Source organism: Gadus chalcogrammus, chromosome 1, assembly GCF_026213295.1.
Source record: "Gadus chalcogrammus isolate NIFS_2021 chromosome 1, NIFS_Gcha_1.0, whole genome shotgun sequence".
NCBI lineage: Eukaryota > Metazoa > Chordata > Actinopteri > Gadiformes > Gadidae > Gadus > Gadus chalcogrammus.
This window is the reverse complement of record NC_079412.1, coordinates 23,642,638-23,666,552: the sequence shown is the minus strand read 5'-3', so window position 1 is coordinate 23,666,552 and position 23,915 is coordinate 23,642,638. Positions and strand designations below refer to the sequence as shown.

At 46.7% G+C, this 23,915-nt stretch overlaps 2 protein-coding genes across 2 annotated transcripts in view; one reads left to right on the top strand and one right to left on the bottom strand.

The window, feature by feature from the left end:
• The window catches only part of cep104 (centrosomal protein 104), a 36,858-nt gene extending 15,599 nt beyond the window's left edge, over positions 1–21,259 (top strand). Inside the window, exons 12-22 of the mRNA XM_056597011.1 lie at positions 4,932–5,105; positions 6,399–6,575; positions 9,992–10,198; positions 11,028–11,114; positions 11,526–11,652; positions 11,977–12,043; positions 13,752–13,860; positions 15,207–15,345; positions 15,845–15,912; positions 17,699–17,786; positions 18,546–21,259. Of these exons, the coding sequence (XP_056452986.1) occupies positions 4,932–5,105; positions 6,399–6,575; positions 9,992–10,198; positions 11,028–11,114; positions 11,526–11,652; positions 11,977–12,043; positions 13,752–13,860; positions 15,207–15,345; positions 15,845–15,912; positions 17,699–17,786; positions 18,546–18,676 (1,374 nt within the window). The 3' untranslated portion in view covers positions 18,677–21,259. The remainder of the gene's footprint in view (positions 1–4,931; positions 5,106–6,398; positions 6,576–9,991; positions 10,199–11,027; positions 11,115–11,525; positions 11,653–11,976; positions 12,044–13,751; positions 13,861–15,206; positions 15,346–15,844; positions 15,913–17,698; positions 17,787–18,545) is intronic.
• On the bottom strand, positions 19,360–22,512 carry b3gnt7l (UDP-GlcNAc:betaGal beta-1,3-N-acetylglucosaminyltransferase 7, like). The gene has a single exon (XM_056597035.1). The coding sequence runs from the start codon at positions 22,214–22,216 to the stop codon at positions 20,957–20,959; it is 1,260 nt and encodes a 419-aa protein (XP_056453010.1). The 5' UTR covers positions 22,217–22,512; the 3' UTR covers positions 19,360–20,956.
• Between the last annotated feature and the right edge of the window lie 1,403 nt (positions 22,513–23,915).

The window sequence follows — 23,915 nt, the reverse complement described above, 5'->3', positions numbered from 1 at the left end:
CGCCACCAACTGGTCAAATTTGGACATGCATTCATGTTTATAACTTTCGCCCCATTCATCCAGTATTCACAAACAAGGCATCATTGGATTCCTTGATCCAAGCCGAGTTCAACGCACCTTATGTCGTCGATTTGCGACATGATGGATTTTCCGCCATCTTGGTTTATGTCAAAAACCTTCAAAATGCATCTTCTCGAAACTTGGCACACATGATCTTCAGGCCATGCGTGATAAGAAAGATCGAAAGATTGTTCAAATTCGAAACCGTTTGGACGCTACAGCCAATCAATATTACCTGTCCACAGGCCACAGATTATGTCCAATCATTATGAAACTTGCCTTATATGATCTTCAGACCATGCCTAACAAACATGTTAAACAGCTTTTTCAATTTCTAAACCGTTTGGCAGTGAAAGCCAATCAAACTTGTCGGCAAAGCCTGGCCGCCATGTTGAAAGTTGTCAATATCAACATTACATATCAACAGGCCACAAATTATGTCCAATCATCATGAAACTTGCCCTATTTGATCTTCAGACCAAGCCGAAGAAACGTGCTAACCAGCTTTTTCAAATTCCAAACCGTTTGGCCGGGACAGCCAATCAAATTTGACGGCAAAGCCGCCTAATAGGAAGTAAGCCTGTTCTCAGCAACACTTTAACATATCATAGCTAAACTTGCTACATAAGCTGTGTTCGAAATCGTTCCCTATCATGGATGTAGTGCACTAAATAGGGTGCACGCCATTTTCTAGGGTGTTCGAATTCTCAGTGGTCCACTATATAGGGCACTATATAGTGGACTTAAAATAGGGTACATACGATGTTCCCTACATGTTTCTCCCGTATACCACAATGCAATGCGGTTGTATTTTTCCAGGGGAGAAGAAGAAGCCGAATAACCGCGAAAACGAATACATTTAATGATGGAGTCTCCGGCTTTCGTTTAGAAATGTCAACAATTTATTTGGGATTTAACATAGAATATTTAACATTCAAAATTAATTAAACAAGGAAATGTAACATTCAACATCAATACAACCTCCAGCTTTCGTCGTGAGTGCCCGGTTTGTTTACTTGATGTGGGCGCATCTGTCTGCGTCACACAAATACCCGGCGCATTTACTGACGCAAATGACGTTTAGAAATGTTCAGCGTAGTGTCCGAATTCTCGTTCCTTATTCCCTATATAGTGCACTATATCATGTACACTATATAGGGAATAGGGAACGAGTGTATAGGGAACGATTTCGAACACAGCTATAGACTCATGAAATCATTCTGGGGACAGCCAAACAATATGGTGACCTTTGACCTCAGGGGGACGTCAAACAACAAAGACTTTATTTTCCATTCCGCCCACTTACAATATAAACTGCAATTCTTACTGGATTAGATGCTTCATAAACCACCTCCAGAACGGATGCTTGTTAACATTGTGTCTCTGTTAGGGATATTGTTCCGAATACCCCTATGTATTTGTGTCGGGCAGACGATAATGCGCCCTTACCTCTAGGTAGGGTCATTTTTCCATTTTGTAAACATTGACGCGTACTCGCATTATGCTCTAGTTCATTCCACCAGCTGTCGTTATTGCCGATTACCGAGACGGTCGTCATGTAGCCCCCTAGACGATTACGTCTGTCGGATTACCGATACGGTCGTCATGTAGCCGATTACGTCCGTCCGATTACCAATACGATCGTCATGTAGACACCTCGCCGATTACGTCCGTCCGATTACCGAAACGGTCGTCATGTAGCCACCCGGCCGATAACGTCCGTCCGGCAGGCTTAGTTTATCGAGGCACATTACACCCACATTGCTGCTCACAGCTATATTTATTATAATTAATATTATTATTATTATTATTATTATAATTATTATTACTACAAGTTTTGTTTTGGGATTAGATTTCACTTGGTGATACAATATGTGTGAAGTCTTTATCTGCTTTGTCTTCTTCCTCAAGCAACCGCCGAAGGCGACCATAAGGAAGGATATTAGAAACTATCAGGGCCATTGCGGCACTGTTTTACTTTTTTGGCTAATACCAACATTCAAGAAGCAAGATTAGTCTTATCTTTGGGCTTTCACCCGTATGCTGACGTCAAAGACAAAAAAAAATATGATATTGGTCAAAAAAATACATACAGCAGAAATAAAGAGGAAAACGTAAATAAAAGAGCTTATCTGCAACTTTTCTAAATAATCCTGCCTGGGTCTCTATTGCCCCTCCTTTCCTTATCTGCTGCTATCGAAAGGTGTTTATGACGAAGAGATTCATGTATTTTTGTGCTTTGTTATCTATTCAATCCATGTCAAGGGGCTTCTGCCTCCAGCCACGGGGCAGTGTCTGATACCCAGTGTGAGGAGCTTGGGCAGGGCCAGCCCCCGACCCGGATAAGCCTCCAAGAGTCTTGTAGGATACATAAACAGTCATGCTGCCCCAAGCTTATACATATAACCTTACAGCAACGGCCAGTAATACCAAATAGCGTGTTTGCTCAAGAGAGTACAGTATATACACAGTATATAGATGTAGACAGTATATACACATGCTCTGCATGTGTATATACTGTCTACTGTAACGCTCTACTTATCGGGATCCCTAGCAAAGAGCCTGGTGAGGCTTCAATACATACAAAACTCTGCAGCTAGGATCCTGATGAGAGTGCGCAAGCATGAGCACATTACCCCCATCCTCCACTCACTCCACTGGCTTCCGGTTTCCACCCGGATTGAGTACAAGGGTTCCCTCACTCACCAATGTATCCATGGACATGCCCCCCCCATACCTCAAAGAACTTCTCAACCTACATAACAACACGCTCCCTCCGCTCCACTCACTCTAACCTCCTCCACATACCCAGAACCAAACTTACGACAATGGGAGATAGGGCCTTCAGTGCTGCCGCCCCACGCCTGTGGAACGCCCTCCCTGACACCTTGAGGGCACCACAATCCACTGATTGCTTTAAAAAAGGTCTTAAAACATTTCTTGAACCTGTAGCCCTTTGAGATCTTCGGATGAAAAGGGCACTATAAATTAAATTTATTATTATTATTATTATTATTATTACACACATGAAGGCAGAGTATGTCGTCGCTTCCAGACTCGTAGAAGCATGTTCCAGGCATGAGGCTCAGAAGAAGCCATGGCCAGCCTGGAGCTCTGTGGCTCGCAGTGAACGTTAACTAATCAGTGGTATAAGAATTTATATACAGAAATTACGCTTTGAATGTTGTAGTGAATAGCATTCAGGAGAGAGAGCGTCTGCTTAATGTGTATATAACACACATAATATAAACACAAAATAAATATGTATATGTTATACAAAGTGCTTACGGTGTTAAACATACTGAGATGGTTTCACTGGTGTGCAGGGCTGGGCATCGATTCAATCTAATTGATAGTTTTCTTTGAATGATATTGTGTATCATCATGAAATGACGACATCAACCTATCGAGACACAGTTTTAAAGTCTAAATGAATTACGACGTGAAGACATTCACTTAAAACGGATGCAAACAAGACGTTTGACACATTGGCGATACAATAAATCTAGTTTTAGTCAGATACCATACTTTACACTTCCAATTACTTCAAAATGATGAGCCTCATCTAGACTGATAAGAATGCTATTTTTATTAGTATATCACACGTATCGATATTATGTCAAATACGATGATGTATTTTGGTTCTTCTGATTGCCCAGCCCTACCTGGGGTAAATAAGACCCTCCCTGTGTGCTTATGGTGCGAACCAGGTCTATCCAAGAGACGCTTCCAAAGGCCAATGTTTCTCTGTGATAAGCATAACAAACAGCACAGCCAAGGATTTTTCCTAGGCACACACAACAACACACACACACGCACACGCACAGTAAAGTGTTCCCTTTGTTTCAAACGTCATGTTCAAATGCAAATACTTTCTTTGGTTTTTTTCCCCTCGCACCAAACAAATACGCTTGTATACACGTCATCAATTATGTGATTCAGCCAATATAATGCACCTTTTAGTGGTTCAACATTTTGTTTCAGTAGATGCACGATCGATCTGCTTTTACAGTAAGATCGATTCTCGGCTGGTTGAGCTGTTGCCAAACGATTAATGAATGTTGCTAATCATTTAAATAGTTGGCTTAGTAAAAGGCCAAGCCAGATTGAAGAAGACTCAAATGACATAGGGGTCAGGGAGGCTCTGTGCCGGCTAAGCAAAGCAAAGTATGATCTGATTATATCATAGATTTTATTAATAATATAATATATATTACAATATATAGTTGATGTTTTTTGATTATGTACCCTGTACATTAAAAAAATATACCTTAGATTCAATAACGCTTTTTCAAACATGGGAGAGGAAACACAGGTGTCTCCCTGAAGGGACTCATTTAGCAGACTCGTTAATCCACAGTGACTCGCACAGTGCCTTCAGATACGGTGATCCATCCGTCATCCAAGAGCAGGTAGGAGCTAGGGCATCTTGCTCATTGGCGGTGGACAATAGGGAATCCAACCCAGAACCTTTGGAATGTGAGGGAAAAACCCTGTAGCCATTGCAACCATCCTGCTCCCAAGTTCAACCCTTTAAACAAGATCTCCGTCTGTCTGTCTGCCTGTCTGTCTCGGAAAAATGAGTTTGGTGAGAACCAAACCGAGTCTGTGTCACGGCTCTCTCTCTCTCTCTCTCTCTCTCTCTCTCTCTCTCTCTCTCTCTCTCTCTCTCTCTCTCTCTCTCTCTCTCTCTCTCTCTCTCATATCAGGGATCAAACTGAAGGATGGCAGCAGTCTAATTCTACATTGTTCTTGGAGCATGTGTCCAAGAGCGACCAGGTTCGCCTCTCCTGAGGCCTTTTCGCCTTTCGCTACCCCGCTGACCCCCCCAATGTTACCTGTATCCTCACGGGGGTCTGTTCTTCCTCCAGGTGTTCCAGGCGGCTCTGCGGCTGCTGGCCCTCCTCTTGGGCCAGGTGATCCCGGCCTCCGGCCTGGGGCGGGCCGAGCTGACCCACTGCCTGGAGCAGACCTGGCCCAGCCTGCAGGCTCGCAGCTGGGACCCAGCCCGCCGCGTCCGGGCCACCGCCGTGGCCTTCATACTGGTACTCAGGGCAGCTCCATTATGGGAAAAGTCATAATCACCATTAGTTCGGTCAATAATGAAATCGCGATTTTAGAACTTTGAAAATTCCCCTTAAAAGAAAATACACAAAATGTTAAAATAGAACATTTTCAAATAGTAAAGAATGTACAAAAATATATACGGGTGTTCTATTTGTATAATACATTGAATGAATAAAAAATATAAGCTTAATTTATTTTTTCCAAGTTTCAACTCGAAATTTGTTTTGAGATCGTTAGACCCAAAAATCTATCAAAATTTGATTAAACGCACAGCCCTATTGGTACTGTGGAGAAGGGGAGGAGAAACACTGCTCAAAATGTCGTTTACTTCGTACTCAGGGTAGTTTCCCCCCAAATCTGGGACATAGATATTTTAATGTGAGTGTGAGGGGAATTCAAACGTCACCACAATGTGTTTTGGGGACATTTTTTGTCACGCAATCAATGTGTCGCAAGTATCTGCTGTCAGGGCATAGAAAAAATAACAGCTAAATAAATATCATATATATATTTAATTACCACCCAATATGTCATTGGGTGTGTTGGGTCAGAGGGTTGAAATCATGCTTAAATCTCACGCTTGTTAGTTTTTTGGCAGTGTGTGTGTGTTCTCTGGGGAAGTGTGGTTGTGTTGGTTTGGTTCTGGGTTTATGGCGGTTCTCACTGGTTTGAGTCACACCACCAGAGCTGTCTGAAGCCCTTTCCTCTCTCCTCTTACCGTAATGATTTCCTACATTCCCAATCAAACAGAGGTGTTCATTGCTAGCCGATGCCAAATAAAGGTTAATTATTACAGGTAGCATACCTGCGATGTGAGGCATACAGGGACAGACTGCGTGTATTTTTCCGTCTTTTACACCAATCTCACCGTACGTGCGAAAACGCTCTTTTCTGTAATGACTCACGACCGGGAGGATTTGATGGTCGTCATCTGTTTTTATGAGACTCTCCCGCAGTATGTCATTGGCACTTGACATGTTAAATTACAACCTTTTACCGGTTGTCAACTTTATGTTGGGCAATGGGGGAGAAAATAAAAAAATGTCAACGTCCGGCTCATGATTTTATGTTGGTTTTCCATGTTGCATTTCCAAATGCTGAAAAAGAGAAACACAGCACGGTCAATCCCGTGTTTCCATGTCCCTCTGACCAAAGCACACAGAGAACGTTGATATTTGTAGCGCGACAGAACAAAGAAATAGAAATATGTCGTTCTTATGGAGAAAAAGCAACCAGACTGAAGCGCCCCCCTCTGTGTGTCTGCCCTCCAGGACATGGCCCAGTGGAAGGAGGTGCGGGCCCTGCAGGTGGTCCCCGCCGAGCTCAGCAGGCCCCTGAAGGCCAGTTCCCCCGCGCGGCGGGCCCTGGGCCGCACAGAGCTCCTGGAGAAGGCCCTGGCCCAGCTGGGCACGGAGCGCTCTGGCTTCGCCCCCGGCGACGTCATGAAGGTACGTCATGAAGGTTCCCTCGAAGCCAACCCTAACCAGAATTGGTTTGGGTTGGTTTCAGTTCTGCTTTTCTTGCGTTTCTCATGCCTTTCGCTCATTGTTTTCTTCCTCCATTTGTTGGTTTGAGTTCTCTTTCTTTGGCTCCTCCCCTATTTACATTTTGCTTTTGTAGCTTCTTTTTTTTTTAGCTTTTTACACCTACTTTCCCTTTTATTATTTTCTTTGGTTCAGGTTTCGATTGTTCATTCTGTGTGTGTTGGTGCATTCTTTCTATTCATCTCACTCTCGGTCGGCCATTTCCCTTTCAGAACCACATGCCATAGCCTAGTCCTCCGCGGTCTATGACTCAGATCAGGGCTCATTCGTCGACTCACGCGATCACTTGCCCGCAGCATGGGCCCTAACTATAGCAGACACGTCCCCGGTAAGAAGTGGGATCTTTCCCTGGCCCTAATCCTGACCGCCTGCGTCCCTCCAGCGAGAGCTGACCTGAGCTCCCCAGCTCCCTGCCGGCCCTGGGGCTGCAGGCCGGCAGCCCACCTCCTCGTCCTCCACCACACCGTTAGAGTCTAGGTGTCAACCATCTAATTTCGGACAGGGCCCTGAGCTGCGTCTAGATAGCTTTGCGACCACACACACACACACACACACACACACACACACACACACACACACACACACACACACACACACACACACACACACACACACACACACACACACACACACACACACACACACACACACACACACACACACACACACACACACACACACACACACACACACACACACACACACACACACACACACATTTAATTCTTTATTTGAATCCACCAATCACATGACAAGATTCAAATATTACAGAGATAAGATAAGTCATTGTTCAAGGGTACAAAAAACATCTCCTGCGCCACACTGCCAGGCTGCCTATCACTGCTGATATATTGAGCAGAACTTTGCTAATTGTTTCGATTTTCTGCTGGAGAGCCCAGCCAGCCTTAACCCACTGAAAACACGCTTGTGGACATGCCCCAAGCTTCCAAAAATAAACACTATTAGCTTGCATTGGTAGCCTAGGTCCCTTAGAATTTCCAGAATGGGCTGGTATTCAATGATTTTATCGTTGAAAGCAATTTCCATGTACAGATCAAATACACAGCCTATCTCAAGTAAGAGCACTTCCCTTCTGTCTCCGTTTAAAAACACAACATCAGGGGTATTTGGGATGTTACACATCACATCAATAGAGCTGTTAAACCATTCCGGCATGATGCGTGTATGTTTGTACATGGTTACATTTTCTAGAGATACTTCCTTAACATTACTGGAAATTAGATCGACAAGTCGGTCATGGCGTGCAATATACAGTCCTTTGTACATAGTACAGCCTTTCACAACATGGGCAACTGATTCAAGTTGATGGCCAGAGCGCATTATACAGTGTGGATGGTGGTGTGCAGATTACCATAATGCCAGATTGTATTTGGTAGGTAGCACCTGCAGCCTAGCTTTGGCAGTGAAACAGAGGATGTCCTCCCCAACAGCAGCATATTTTGTAAATGGAGTGGGAAGCAGAGTGGTCAGCAAAGTCTAGGCATGCTAGCTTTCCCTGCATTCTAAGTCCAGTCCAGTGTTGTTTGGTCTCTGTTTGTTTTATGTTGAGAAGGAATCTCCTTGCTGTAGTGTTCTGTAGTATGTGTTGTGCCTCGTTGTGATATACAGTTGCCTCTGCGGTTACAGAAGGGTCGGTGACAACTGCATCAGATGCCTGTGGTGCTGTGTGTGAGTTGTGTTGTGTCCATTCCAGTTTGACTGACATTCTGTTGCACAGATCATTTAGGTCCGGCCAGTCCGACCGAACTCCAAAGCCTGCAGCTTGTGTGTCCAGTTTCACACACACACACACACATGATATGATACACGGAAACGCACGCGAAAACTCTAGTTATCATAATAGTTCTGCTGAGCTGAACTCCCCCACCCAGCTAGCATAAAGGACCAACTTGGAACTAGGACGGCCGCCAGCTGAGTAAGACCCATTTTCCTGCAGTATCCATTCTAATCTAAATAAATGGCAGAATAGTAGGATGGCTATCCCCAGCGGCCACCAGTATACTGCACGTTTCTATACAATGGGTGACCAAACCCCTCTCTGGGCATGCAGACAAGCAGCTATTATGTTCTCTGTTGTCTCCCCTGGCAAGACTTCTTTCTCCTTACTGGAAACTCAAACCTGGTCTCGGACCAGAAGGAAACTACCGTGGCAACCGGGTCAAGAGAGAGAAGGGGGAGAAAACGCACATAATGAAGCTAGACTACCAACAACAACCCAATGCCATTCCCCCCCCCCCCCCCCCCCCCCCCCCCATCTGTTTTTCGGACTACATTTCCCACAATGCACAGTTGTTTTCCCCTATGACTGACAGATGAAACCAACACATGGCATATACAAGGCTTCCCGTTAATATGTAATGTCAGATTAAATAGTAATCATAATATGTTGCCATAATGTAACTTAATCCAAAACCTCAAGGCCACAGTAGACAACTTCTATTCAATCGTGAACAAACTGTTTTCCCTTCCACTCTTCCCAAATGCCAGTGTTCTAGTAAACAAAGCGTTTCGCTGCTTATTGAGCTGTGGATCGCCGTGGGGGGGGGGGTCACCTATATGGCTCCAAAATCATTATCCTCCTGTCACATCTCAATGGCAGACAAGAAGAGGTTACCAAGCAAACGCGAGAAGCAGCCACAGACTCGCAGAGGTGGGGGTCGGCCTCACAAGCATGTACAAACACGCAAACAAAGGACACCCGAATGCCAGCTCTGGCCGCTTTCTTCTTTGGAAAGGGTGGAGGGGGGGTGACGGGAGGGGAAGGGATGGCTGGGAAGGGGTGGACTCGCTCATAAAGGCCATGCAGAGAGAGAGAGAGAGGTTTGGGTACGGCCGGTGTGTGTGTGTGTGTGTGTGTGTGTGTGTGTGTGTGTGTGTGTGTGTGTGTGTGTGTGTGTGTGTGTGTGTGTGTGTGTGTGTGTGTGTGTGTGTGTGTGTGTGTGTGCGTCACGCCGGTAGGCCGGACGCCGGCATGCCGCACCAACAAACATACAAAGAACTAGAACTATTTTAATAATGTTCTTGCTCCTAGAACTATTCTGATAATGTTCTATCTCCTGGAACTATTATGATTATGTTCAATCTCCTCGAACTATTACAATAACGTCTAGCTCCTAGAACTATGTAACTATATATTTCATCCTCTAGAACTATTAGACATCTCTCCAATGCAAACGTTCTTAACCCATTCATACCTCACACACTGTGTCTCCAGGCGGGGGTTCTACCTCGACACACGACCGAGCAGGGCCCCGCGCCATTGGCCCGAGTCTAAACAACCCCTTCGTTTCCTGTTCCAGTTCTGCCGCGCGGCGCTGGAGCACGGCGCGGCGGAGGTCCGGGAGGCGGCGGTGCGCGTGGTGCTCTCCGTGTACCGGACCCACCCGGCGCCCGTGCTGCAGGCCCTGCCCACCGGGGACGCCGCCGCCCGCCGCAGCGTCCTCTACAAGAGGCTCTTCGACGCCTTCGCCCGCCTGGACGGAGGGCCGCCCGGAGGGACCCCCCGGGTAGGGGGGGACACTGGGTCTGCGTGGGCTCAGAGTCCTGAGAAGACGAAGCTCACGTTCACGTGGGACTCCTGTAGCAGACGCTCTTTATACAAAGCAGCTTGCATTTGGATGCGGGCCTCTGGGAACAGCCGGAGCGTACCGTCTCGCTACGTTGAGGCCGACGCTCATCAAGAAGCACAGAAGCACTTGGCTCACATCTTAAGATAATAATAATACATTTATTTGAGGGCGCCTTTCATAGAACTCAAGGTCCCCTGATACCTCTCTGTATATGAGAGAGAGAGAGAGAGAGAGAGAGAGAGAGAGAGAGAGAGAGAGAGAGAGAGAGAGAGAATTGTGGCGTGACACAGACAGACCGTGTCCCCCGCTGCTTTCCATCTTACTTTATCTTTCTTACCATTCTAATTTCTCAGAGAGGAAGTGGCTTCTGAGGGGAATTATGGATTCAAATTACACAGGTTGCACCTTGCCTAACTATCTCTCTTTCTATCTCTCTATGGTGAATGCAAACTTGTCCAGGTCTCCCACGCCAGGCTGCTCATCTGCTAACGACCCCTTTTGGGACACCTAAGCAGCCTCCGAAAAATAAATTGTGAAGTCTATGTAATTCCCTGTAAAAGAGATGGAAATTAAATCGAATCAAAGTGTCCTCTGTGTTCACCAAGTGCTCGCCCGCCTGCCAGGGAACGCTTGCTTGTCGTTCCCTGGGCGCTGCTTGTCAGTTTAGAAAACAAGCGGCAGCTGGATGTGCCTCGGATGACGTGGCTGGGTCGGGGTTCTTGTACATTTGCCTCCGCCAACGGGGCCGTGCCCTCTCTCCCGGCAGGGAGACGCCGGCCCGGAGGACGGGGAGAGGGAGAGGGAGCAGATCCGCTCCCTTCAGGGGCAGCTGGCTGCGCTGAAGGAGCTGACGGTAGGTGGCGCCGTGGCGCCGTGACGTCCCCCCCCCCCCCCCCCCCCCCCCCCCCCCCCCCCGAGGCCCACAGCCAGTTCCTGCAGGCGGGGAGTGGCGCTGACTTCATGTACTTTTAATTGGATGAAATGGAATAAACACGGAACTTCGGTGCAAATCCTCTGCTCTGCTTTGGAGACGTGTCGGGAGTTGTGCCTTCACGAGAATCGTGTTTTGATTTATTTCCATGTCGGAATTGGTTGAAACAGAGCATGTAAATCGTATTCAAATGTTACATTGCAATTACATTATATATCGCTTCTGAGCCATGTGGTTGATGTTTGGCTAGCTGACCTTATGACACTTTCTGTTTGTACCTGATGGCTCACGTCTCTGTGAACCCTGCCCCTCTGCCCCCCTGTCCTGAACCAGGAGAAGGACTCTGCTGAGGGGCCAGCGCTTGACGTGAAGGCCCCCAGCGGTCCAAAGGAGGCCCCCAGCGGTCCAAAGGAGGCCCCCAGCGATCCCAGGGAGGCCCCGCAGGCCGGTCCCCCAACAGGTATGGCACGGTATGGTGGCTCACATGGGACACATGTTGCCCTGAGTCGTCTCAGCCAACAGAGAAGCATTGGCACTATGTAAGAAGTGGAACAAGATCCAATTTGTAATATCTGGTATCAAACCTGTACCAGTTCCTTGTTTACCTTACTAAATAATGAAGCAATTTAGTTTCCCTGATCCATCAACCTGCAGAAAGATTCTTATCACTTATACCATAAAAACCTGCCACTGAAGGTAGATAAAACTTTTATCTGATTTTTTATTGCCGTCTCTTCATCTATGGAGTATTACATACTCTTTACAGATCGTTTTTATTTTTCAGAGGCTGATAAGGTGTCCCAAAAGAAGCTATTAGCAGTTGAGCAGGCTGGTGTGGGAGACCTGGACAAGTACGTCATTCACCGTATAGAAAGATAGATAGATCTAGATCTCCATATAGATATAGATCTATTTAAGGTGCAGTGTGTGGATTGTTGCTGTCCAAACAGCCCCTGGCCTGAGACAGATGACCGAGAGTCGGGGCGAGGCTAGGCTGCAAATCTTTTTGCACACTGAGCATTCAATGTGCACAATGTGCAACGGGTTAAAGCAGCCATCAGCGCACACACTCCCAAGCGCATTCAAAGTCTTTGCATTGATAGTTCGGCAAAGTGCCACCCGGGCTCACAACTCGGCTTCATAGATCGGGTCCTAGACCGTCGTACCTTCTCTATACTCATCTGTCTCTCCACTGTCACCTGCGGAGTGCTTTGTTCTCTATTATGGGTTCTCTGGTTCTCATCCTGCTAGAGTGGGAACCCCGTCCCTACTCCAAAAAGAAACGTATCTGAATCCAAACGGAGTCAACAAGCATCAGCCAAACGACCTGGTAGTACTCAATAATATTCACTCTGAGTTCTGTACGGATAGCATGTACATTTTATCCCACGCGAAATGACACAGTACAACATCGCTATCACTTAAACAGTTACAAATACCTCTGTATTTGTAACTGTAAGTTTAGCTTACTGTAAGTGATAGCGATGTTGATTTGTTTCAACAGAAAAACGTCAAGTTTTGGATGTGCCGCAGAGTGATTGTCTATCTTGTCAAAGAACGTGTTGTCCGCTCTGGTCCTTCGGTGATGTCCGAGCCACCACAGGGTAACCGTTGAGGCGGTGCAATAACATAACGTGACTCAGGATCCCATCCATGCATAGGGGTGTGTATGCTGTAAACACAGCGTGGTGAGGGTGCGTACGCTTGATGATAATTAATCACACGTGCACATTAAGACAGAAATGTAGCAACAAGGCGGAAATGGCCCAACACCAGGGGAAGCCCAGCATGGGGACGACGACCAGTACCATGGCGTCCGATTACGGCCCAGCCCCGATCGCAGCGACCCGGGTTTGATCCCTGCCCCTTGTCATTTGATGCATGTCCTCCCTTCTATCCCCCATACCTTCCTGTGTTTCTCACTCTTTCATAAAGCATATGAACGCAAAAATAAGGCACCGTGCACACGGGCCAAAACAGAATTTTCCACTCCGTTTTCCGTTTAAGAGTTTCAGGAATATCTCCGTAGAGACGGACTCATTGCGAAAACGCATCGAGCTGTAGAAACGCTGTAGTACATATTGAAGGCGCTGGTTCTCCACAAAGAAAAGTGGAGTGATTCAAGCCTGCGTGCTGTATACCAACATTCAGTCGAGCAGTGATTTTTTCATTTTGGCAAGTAGCCGTGTAACAAGCAGTCATTATCGAAAATAAGCCCCTTAAGGGCTTATTTCCCCGATAGTGACCGGCGTTCTATATATACATTATCCCTTACATATATATTTAGCAGAGTAGGCCTAAGTAACAAATGTGTACAAAGTTACACATGCATTAAAAAAAATGTCGTGTTGAAATCGGGCTCGGGCTCATAATTACAGTTAAAGTGTCGGGCCGGGCCGGGCTTGGACAGAACGTGCACGGGCTCGGGCCGGGTCGGGCTTGATTTTCTGGGCCCGATCTAAGCTCTAATAGGAGCGGTAAGTCGAACATCAGGGTCCCCACGGTCGCCGGCCAATCTCTTCAAGGATTCGGCTAAAAGGGCGATCTGTGTCGTTCCAGCCTTTGCATCTTCTGTGGTAAGAGGGACGAGGCGTTCACGGAGGACCAGCTGGATCTGCACTACTGGAAGCACTGTCCCATGCTGCGGCGCTGTGAGGAGTGCAGACAGGTAGGACCCACTGGGCCCCACACACTGTGACACACTGGGACACACTGGGACACACTGGGACACACTGGGACACACTGGGACCCACTGTGACCCACTGTGACCCACTGTGACCCACTGTGACCCACTGTGACCCACTGTGACCTACTGTGACACACTGTGACACACTGGGACACACTGGGACACACTGGGACACACTGTGACACACTGTGACACACTGGGACCCACTGGGACGCCAATTTCTATGCAAACGTTATGTCTATATATTCTTCAGCTTGTTAGATCATGCGATTATCTGTCTATGAACGAATTTGCATTAAGCTTAAGAGATCGCTGTGTTTAGTTTCAGTGATGACTCACACCCTCTCGGTGCTGTTTGCTCGTTGCACTGCTAAGGCTGGACGAGCGTATGCATTATTGTCTCAGAGCTGGGATTGTCATAGGTTACTTTTGCAGTACTATCGAGAGGACACGGTAATGGGCTGATTATGGTTCAACGCGATGCAACGCAATGACCACGCAGACGCTTCGACGCAGTTTGGTTCTGCGTCAGGTGAGCTGACCAATCACAGCCCTTGCTGCTGCGTCGCCTCGACGCAAGGTTACAAATTATGGGAGGCGCACATCAGGCGGACGCAAGGAGGGTCCGCAAGGACGTAATGGGTCTGTAAACCCCCTTGCTGAGCTGGTTTGCTTTTTGTCGCGACATGGAAAGGGGGGGGGGGGTCAGAGGGCCAAGGTTTAAGAGTCACTGTTCACTACTGCACTGCACAGATGTTTTTGTGCAACATAATACACTGTAAACTTTCAAGTTAACTCGGCCGACTTGATGTCGGGCCTAGCCCGATGCCTCGCCCCTCCATGCTCCTGTACAGCCTCGAGCTGCCTTTACTGAAGTCCCATCTCGTAAAAACGTAATGGGAAAAAACACACGCACGCACACACACACACACACACACACACACACACACACACGCACACACACACACACACACACACACACACACACACACACACACACACACACACACACACACACACACACACACACACACGCACACACACACCTTGTTTGTCAATATTTCAATAATTATCCTTTTGTTTAATTTACATCTTTATACACAATATATTCCTGCATGAACCTGTGAGCCTGTGTCACAACAATGTCTTATATGTCACGTATAATTACCACCAATCCAACACGTGTGTGTGTGTGTGTGTGTGTGTGTGTGTGTGTGTGTGTGTGTGTGTGTGTGTGTGTGTGTGTGTGTGTGTGTGTGTGTGTGTGTGTGTGTGTGTGTGTGTGTGTGTGTGTGTGTGTGTGTGTGTGCGTGCGTGTGCGCTGCCAGGTGGTGGAGATTGCCAGCCTGACGGAGCATCTGCTGGGGGAGTGTGAGGGCAGGGCCCGCTTCAGCCAGTGTCCCCGCTGCTCCGAGGCCCTGCCCACCCAGGAGCTGGCCCGGCACGCCCAGGGGCCCGCCTGCAACCGTAAGCCTCTAGCCTGCTGCTATGCTATGCTAAGCTATGCTACGCTATGCTAATGGCGCCCACTGCTAACGTTAGCGCTAGCGAGATCCGCTTGACGGCTGCTCAGGGAAACACTTGGAATACGATGGGAAGATAATGCTGAACAACTTTCATTTAATTTAATTAGGATAAGGATTTGGTTAAGAATTCGATTTTGTAATGAAAGAAAATGCTATATATATATAAAAAAAAAAAAATATATATATATATATATATATAAGTATCCAAATAATTAAAGATAAGATAACACTATCAACCATATCAGATTAATTCAGGATTTTTTTATTTTTATGATAAAACAATTATTAACATATATGAAGAAGTACATTGTTAGAATTCCCAAACAGCTGAATTAAAATATGAATTCACCAAAGTTTCAGGTCTAATTGTTAATGGCAGGGTGCTGTTGAACCCCACAGAAGTGTTGTCAACAGCATTGACTCCTGCGTGTCTCTTCCAGCTCCGGCCCCAGGCAAAGGCTCCAACCACTGCCCTCTGTGTCACAACAACTTCATCCCCGGGGAGAAGGTGAGGCTGCACGTCACCCCGTCTCTGAACCACTACATGACCGCGCTCCCAAAGTGAGCTCAGGGTTCAAAACATGAGCAGCCGGTCCATTTGTGAGCTCAAACTTCGTCCATTCATTCTTAATTGTATTGCTTTTCCTTTGTCCCGCACTTGAAAGAGAGGGCTTAACCAAACAAACATTTGCGTGTCAAAATGTGTCATGGGCATTATTATGTTACAAAAAACAACCTCTAGAGGTGTCTGGAAATGCACAGTAAATTTTTATCATCAGCACATACCTGTAGATGGGCGGCAAACAAATGTCGTTGTTTTTATTCATATCAGGTAAGGTACACACACACACACACACACACACACACACACACACACACACACACACACACACACACACACACACACACACACACACACACACACACACACACACACACACACACACACACACACACACACACACACTTCCTCTGCTGAAGAGGAATACGGAACTGAATTTCAGATACAAATATACCTAAAAGGGAACTAAGTTTAGAATAGCTGAACATTTTTTCTTCCCACTAGCTTCGTAGGCCTACACCTTAAAGAAATGTCACTATACTATGAGTTTGATAAGAAAGATAATGTAAGACGGAAAGCAGCGGGGGGGCACGTTCTGTCTGTCAAGCCACAATTCTCTCTCTCTCTCTCTCTCTCTCTCTCTCTCTCTCTCTCTCTCTCTCTCTCTCTCTCTCTCTCTCTCTCTCTCTCTCTCTCTCTCTCTCTCTCTCTCTCTCTCTCTCTCTCTCTCTCTCTCTCTCTCTCTCTCTCTCTCTCTCTCTCTCTCTCTCTCTCATATATCAGGGGACAGCAAACAGGTGTAGGAAAACTCCTACAATTATCTTCAAAGCAGACAGAGGGTCTCTGTCCAGCTAACGGTCCAATAGGCGGAACCGCTCACATTCTTTGCATTGTGATTGGTTTAAAATCCCCCCAAACCACAGCCTTTGGTGGTTGGCGGCAAATAGATCACTTACCCTTCCTTCTGAGAAAATTGTTGTCGAATTATCGCAACAAAAAGTGAACACATTATCGCGATGTTCGGTAAGAATCTAAGTGGGTATTTCATATCCATCTAAAAGAAAAAAAATAGGTGTAATTTCACCGTTTTATTTAATGAAAAGGTTATTAAGGATTCAATATTAGTAGGTTTCGAGGGCTACCATTTTCTGCTTCAGATGCCTGTAATGCAGCAACTATAATTGGAGCAACTGTCAAATGCAATGATGATGAGACAAAAAAGCATTATCTATGTCCATCTCAACGGAAAAGCCTCAACCTTCTATCCACACTTGCATGCTGAGAGCTTGAAGCTGAGCATATCAGGAAGCACTGGTGGAACTTCTGCATGGGTTTGAGGTCAGGCCTACGGTAGACACATGTTCAGGTACGTCTGTCTTGCACATCAGCCAGGAAACTGACTCGGAGCCACAACGCTCTTCCCCTCCCCCTCACTTTCAGACAGACAGACAGACAGACAGACAGACAGACAGACAGACAGACAGACAGACAGACAGACAGACACACTCTCTTTTGACAGTTTTGAATATATAAACATGTTAATTTAAACATGTTAATTTTAGAGGGTCCCCCCCCCCCCCCCCCCCCCTTGCTCTTGGAGTGTGGCGCAGGGGGGGGCGGGGGCAGGCAGAGACCCTAGCAGTGGTACTGTGGTTTCTCCGTGGCCCGGCCCTACACTGGGCCCACAGTATCGGCCACCTGATTGAGCTACTTTGTCCCCCCGCGTCTGCAGGCCTGGAAGGCTCACCTCATGGGAAGAGAGGGCTGTAAACAGAACTCGCGGAGGGCTGTTGGATCCCAGACGACGCAGCCAGTACAAGGTGGCGTATTCATTCATTCACCCCCCACCCTCTCCTCCCCTCCCCCACCCTCTCCTCCCCTCCCCTGCCCCGCCTCTTCCAAGCATCCAACACCAAAGCCCCACAAAGTTCTAGTAGTACGGCTCTATAACCTCACGGTGTGTGTCGGCTGTTTGTGCTCGAGGGTGTGTGTAGCGTCAACGCTGTGCTAATGGTGGTTAGCACAACGGTGGTTGCTAATATGGTGGTTGCTAATATGTTACATGCATATTTTGTTCCCCTATAACTGTTTTTTCTAACTGTTTACTGCCCATTCCAGGATGTACTTTCCTCTTGAATGAGTGCATTTCGGGTATGGTTATATTGTACTATTATCAGGTATTCATTATTTATTTTGTAGCGTGGGTTTTCACGTCAAATGGTAAGGGCTTTCCAAACTGGGAGACCCAGGGCACCTCCCGGGAACAACCTGTTCTGATCTTCACCCGTTTAGGTCGAGGGACCCGAATTCTGCTTACCTGAGCAAATCTCTTTTATTACCTGCATGACCCCCACCGCCTGCATCACCTTTTAGTTTCACTCAACCAGAAGGCGACTGCCCTCTGCATGCTTATATCACAGGCCCAATGACAAAGGACGGCTGTCTGTGTGTGTGTGTGTGTGTGTGTGTGTGTGTGTGTGTGTGTGTGTGTGTGTGTGTGTGTGTGTGTGTGTGTGTGTGTGTGTGTGTGTGTGTGTGTGTGTGTGTGTCTGTGTCTGTGTCTGTGTCTGTGTGTACAGGTAAGGCTGTGGGAGGAGCCAGGCTGAGGCAGGCCTGGTCGGACGGGGCCAGATCCAAGGCCGTGAAAAGGACCAGCCGGATCCCGGCCCTGGAGCCCAGGGCCCCCAGAGCCCGGGCCAGCCAGCGGTGACCCCCACCCGGGGCCTCCACCCAGGGGATGAGGAGGAGTAGGGGCCACACCTCACAGTCACTATGTCACATTAATGAGTAACCAAACGCCAAGGTCAGGGGGCCGGACTGTTCTGATTGGCTGCCCTCAGGTGAGGTTGGTAAAATAATTACTTGAAATGTTGGTAGCTTTATGTCCTTGAAAGATATTCACACAATATTTTATGTAAAGTGACATTTAGTTTGGAAGATTCAATCATTGGAAGGGCCGGGCATGGCTCCGGAACCATAGAGCCCGGCTCTTATGGGTTTAAGAGAATCAGAGCGGATGCACATCAAGGAGAGGATCTAGATTGCTGGCGTGCTCTAACGGTAGAGACTGCTGCTTTTTACAATATCCTGCTTGAAGCTTTGGAACTGTTTACATTTTTCTACTCATGTCTCCCTCCCCCCCTCTCTCTCTCTCTCTCTCTCCCCCATTCCCTCTTTCTCTGTCTCTCTTTCGCTTTCCCTTCCTCCCTTTGTCCTTTGCTCTCACCAAAGTTGTTCCTGCTCAACCTGCTTGTTGTTCTGTGTATCTACTCATGCCTCAGCACTTGAATAAGATAATCATGCTTTGAGAAGCACACTGTTTTTTATACAGATATACTCTGTAGTGTATGTGATGTGAGTTATGTGGTTTGGCCTTCAGCTAATGACAATCTACAGTATGAGATTCTAGCACTTGTTTCGCATCCTTATTTCTAGTACTTAATCCTGATCTATAATCCATGTGATGCAAAGTGTTGCTTTTCATATTTCACAACAAGTTACGGCATCGAACATTCTCAGGTCCGGGTTTCAGTCGTGAACAGCACACAGCAAATCACATAAATCACGTTGGGCCAGATGTTTTTTAAAGAAGATCCTCACGTTTATTTGTAAAGACCTTTTTTTACAATTAGTCTCAAAGGGCCATACAGTTCACACGTTACCCGGTCAGTAGAATTATCTTATTTAGTTCTAGGTTGCCATGTCTTGTAGTAGCAAATGTTTTATGTGAACACATATGGTCCTTTTTGGCATTTGCATGGACCGTCGTATTGTTTGGATAGAACACGTTGCACTTCAACATGAAGAAAAAATATTTTTCTCTTTGTATTTTGGGACCCAAAAACGGGTAAACTAAAGATAGTAATTGAAGATAGTAATTTTTGCATCCGGTAAAATTAGTCACCTGAGTTTTGCTTTGTATTGAAAGTAGGATATTCTGTCTGCTTTGGAATGCATTGAAATTGCAAACTATATAGCCATTTGAATTGCACTTCGATCTTCCCTTTCTCAGTATTTTGTGTGAAATATATCTTTCACTGTTTCTGATCTTCTAATTATTTTGTGTAATAAAGTGAAATTGCGATACCAAAATAATACTTATTATGTATGCCACCCTACTGTAATTTCGATTTTGAAACCAATTGCTGTGAATACCCTTCAGCAACATTTAAACACAACCATTCCATGAATTGGAAATAAATGCAAACACACTTTAATTATTAAACATCTGCAACAGACCTTTTAATCTACCGAATTCCCCAATGAAAATGTGCTCAGCAATTAAACATGAATTAGAGTCTATTGAGTTGTGCAGTTCTATGTACACACACAGAGGTACAGTTTGATCTTTGGTTTTAAACTTGAAAATTAACCTTCAACCCTTTAAAAATGAACATTAATTAAACAATGACTAACAATGAACTTACTTAGACGTCAACCCTATACCATCAACAATCATCTTTATTAAATAAAACACGTGTAACGTATTCCTCCCACACGGCTGCATTGATAAACTTGAGTCATTTGCAACCTTTTCATTGAGTAAATCTATTCTGTTTGGTCATTTTTTCTTCCGATCTTCTCGAGTGCGCTGAATGAATGAGCTGGTATCCATCATGAGGCTAGGTGTACCCTGAGATTGAACAACGATGGCACGATTGTACCTGTTCAGGCGTCATGCAGTTATTGGATACCACGTCGTTAGAATAAGATTAGCCATTTGCTGGACATTTTCCTCCATGGTCTAACCCCAATACCATGAGTGCAATGTGTCCAGTGTTACCTTTTGTAGCATATGGGAGCCCATAAGAGACTAAAATGAGTGGTTGCGCATGCCAGAATGCGGACCATAGGCCTACATTGGCTGAGAGAAACAATAAGTTATGTTTGGTGTGTCACATTAGAAACAAATGTCGGTATAATAGTTGGCCTCCTTGAGACGACGGGGAAAGTAGGCATATGCCCCGTGCGTAAGGCGCACTGCCTCGCGTCACACAAACGTCCTCCTTGCGCAAATCAGCTCTTCGTTTTGCAACACGGTCCACATGTTGAGCAGCTCTTTTGGACTCATTTTATGCACCATGATAAGACCCTTGAAGAAACAGGGCTCGGTGTTCATCCGACTGGACAGGCGCCTGGACTTGGTGATGCCGAAGCTCTTGAATCCCGGGTGTTTCTCTGGGGCCAGCTGGAGCTTCTCCAGGCACACGCCTAAAAACACGTCGTCGATCGGGAACATCTCCAGATCCTCCGAGACCACAAAGAGTCGCCTGGCCAATTGGCCAGACATTAGAAACCCTCCACCTCCGACGTACGGAGGGTATACGGGTTTGTTGTACAGCTCTTTGGGGATGTAGTATTTGTTTGTGCGGTTTCTAATCGGCCTGGCATTGGAGATGGCGTCGCCAATAAACAAGTTCGCGTCTTTCTCCCCCGCCCGGAAAGCAATAAGATCCAGCAGATTGTCGGTGTTCACAAACACATCGTCGTCCCCCTTGAATATAAACTCCACGTCGGGGCAGTAAATGTCGAACCATTTAAGAAAGTTCACCTCCTTCAAAGTGAGGTTGAAGAACGTGTCCATGAAGTCCCACTGCAGAATGTCCCCGTAGATCCTGTCCTCGTACTCGATAAGCCTTTGCAGGTTTTTCGCGTCTTTGACGTCCGACGGTTTGGCCAACAAGAACAGTGTCTTTGTTTTTCTCCCTCCCAGGGTCTGCAGCCGTCCCCATGTCTTACGCAGGGCTTCGCGCCTGTCGTGCTGCTGTATGACGGACTTGACCACTATAAGCAGGCGCACGTCTCCGTCCCTGCACGTCTCCGGGTGGTCGATCAGCATCGGGAAGTACCTGCAATGTCTGTGAAGCACAAACTGGTGAAAACGTGAGTCCAGACGCCGGAACCAGTCCTGCGTCCTCATCGCGGTGTCCTCGCTGCAGTTCGTTACGCGCACGTCCCAGGCGGCCGTTGGCGGCGCGCTAGACACGTTCGCCCGACTTGGCGCCTCCGGTTCCTCGCGGGTCACAGCCGAGGAGTCGTTGGTCGGGCGGCTTTTAGTGAACAGCTTCTCTTTCGAAGACTCACACTCGGATCCGCACAACCAGCTCGCGTGCCTCAGAGTCGCCCCGACCTCGTCGTCCTTATCCACACGGTTGAATCTCTGGATCATCAGCAGACAGACCAACACCAGGGATAAACTAATCAGAATCTTCATCAGACCGGACCGCTTCCTCCTGAACAGATGATCCATTACAATTGCGCAACAGGTGCTATCCGCAATAAATCATCGAACGATGCCCCTATCCATTCAACGCATCCCATAGCCTATAGGCCGACCTGTGGGAAGGATTCATCGTTCAAAGTTTGCTTGTGGGCTACTGAAAGTGTCGTCGGGTCGCTGTCGGCCCGTCGCATTTCCATCTCCCCATCCAACGACACCACCGCTCCACGTCCGATTAAAAAGAACAGCTGCGTGATTATGTGCCCTTTCTGAGCGTATGTAGCCCTACATGCGTCCGCTATATGCTGCATGCCGCTCGTAGGAGGTCCGACTGCCTCTCCGGCAACTCCCTCTCCGCACCCTTGTCTTGTCACCCCCTTGGAAACCTGCTGGAGCCCACCTCCCACCCCCACCCACATCACACCTAGACGTCACTCTCAGGTTTCGTGTTTCTTGTATAGGCTACATCAAGAAACCCGACACAAGTCAATACCGGAGTGATGGGTCCGGGTCCGGGTCCTTTGGGTCCGGGTCTGGGTGTGCCCGCGATCAGGTACAATGTAGCGGTGTGCATTTATTTAAACAACAAAACTTATTTTTCTTTGCCTCTTTCAATTTATAAGTGCATTTACGTCAAGAGAGACTCGACCAAGAGCTATGACATCAATGCCAGAGGAACCACCCTAGACTAGTCCATTGAGAAACCAAACCAGGTGGTTCAACGTCAATAATGTACTTAATATTCATATACAATCCTGGCCCTAGACATATTTTAACTATATTCTGATAAATACACTCACATTTACTCGCACATAAAACTATTAATTTGTGCTGCATCCATTTCCAGTTTTGGGCCTATCCCACCGTCGCCCTTATGTTACATTGTTGGCACTATGAAGTAATACGTTGTTCTGTTCATTCACTCCCTCATGGATATTGCACGGCTAATAGCGCCCTCGTGTGGCATTTCTTGCACATTGCGAATGTAAATTAATCAACATGGTTGATTTTGGGTTGAATTTGTGGTTGGTAATGTTAATCTGTCCATTGGTGCAGAGTTCTTAACCCCTTTTCTGCAAGGTCCCCTGCCTAGATTATACAAACTGTGAGGGCCAGGGTGTGTGTGTGTGTGTGTGTGTGCACCGCCGGTAGATGCCAGTCACGTGGGCGAGGGGGGAGCATTGCTGTTGGTGGAGGATTTAGGCATTAGGAGACCTGTGAGTTTTTCTGCAAGAAACATAATAGGCATCGGTATTGCCTATGGGTAACTATTCGGTTTTAGAAAAGAAAGCATTAGCTTTGGTCGCTGCAGTGGTTTGAAGTCTATGTGGTTTATGGCCCTGTGTACACGGACCACATTCTGTCGACGTTTCTGAACTCAGTGCGTGGTCCAGATCAGAGGCTTTTCAGGTGGTCCTTGTTTCTCCACTGTCTCTGGACATTGGTCATATTGAAGGAAAGGACAATATAGTGGTTGATTCCTTCCTTGAGTCCCATGGCAGTAATTAGTCCAATATTTCTTCATATTAGTAGTGCTTCAAGGTGCCAGTGGCTGAGATTGGATGTGATTCTATGGAGGAGAGAATTAGCAAAGTGCTGGGGGGCCTTTTGTTGACCAATGATGAATTAACACGTCTTCATTGTTTTGTGTTCAATTCTTTATCCTATATGTAAAATGTATATTGTTAGAGTTGAACATGGTAGGTGGACAGGGTTCCCGTTGGGACAC

What these genes read in the sequence shown, in the direction of transcription:
- b3gnt7l (XM_056597035.1), bottom strand. Translation starts at nt 22,216, where the DNA reads ATGGATCATCTGTTCAGGAGGAAGCGGTCCGGTCTGATGAAGATTCTG.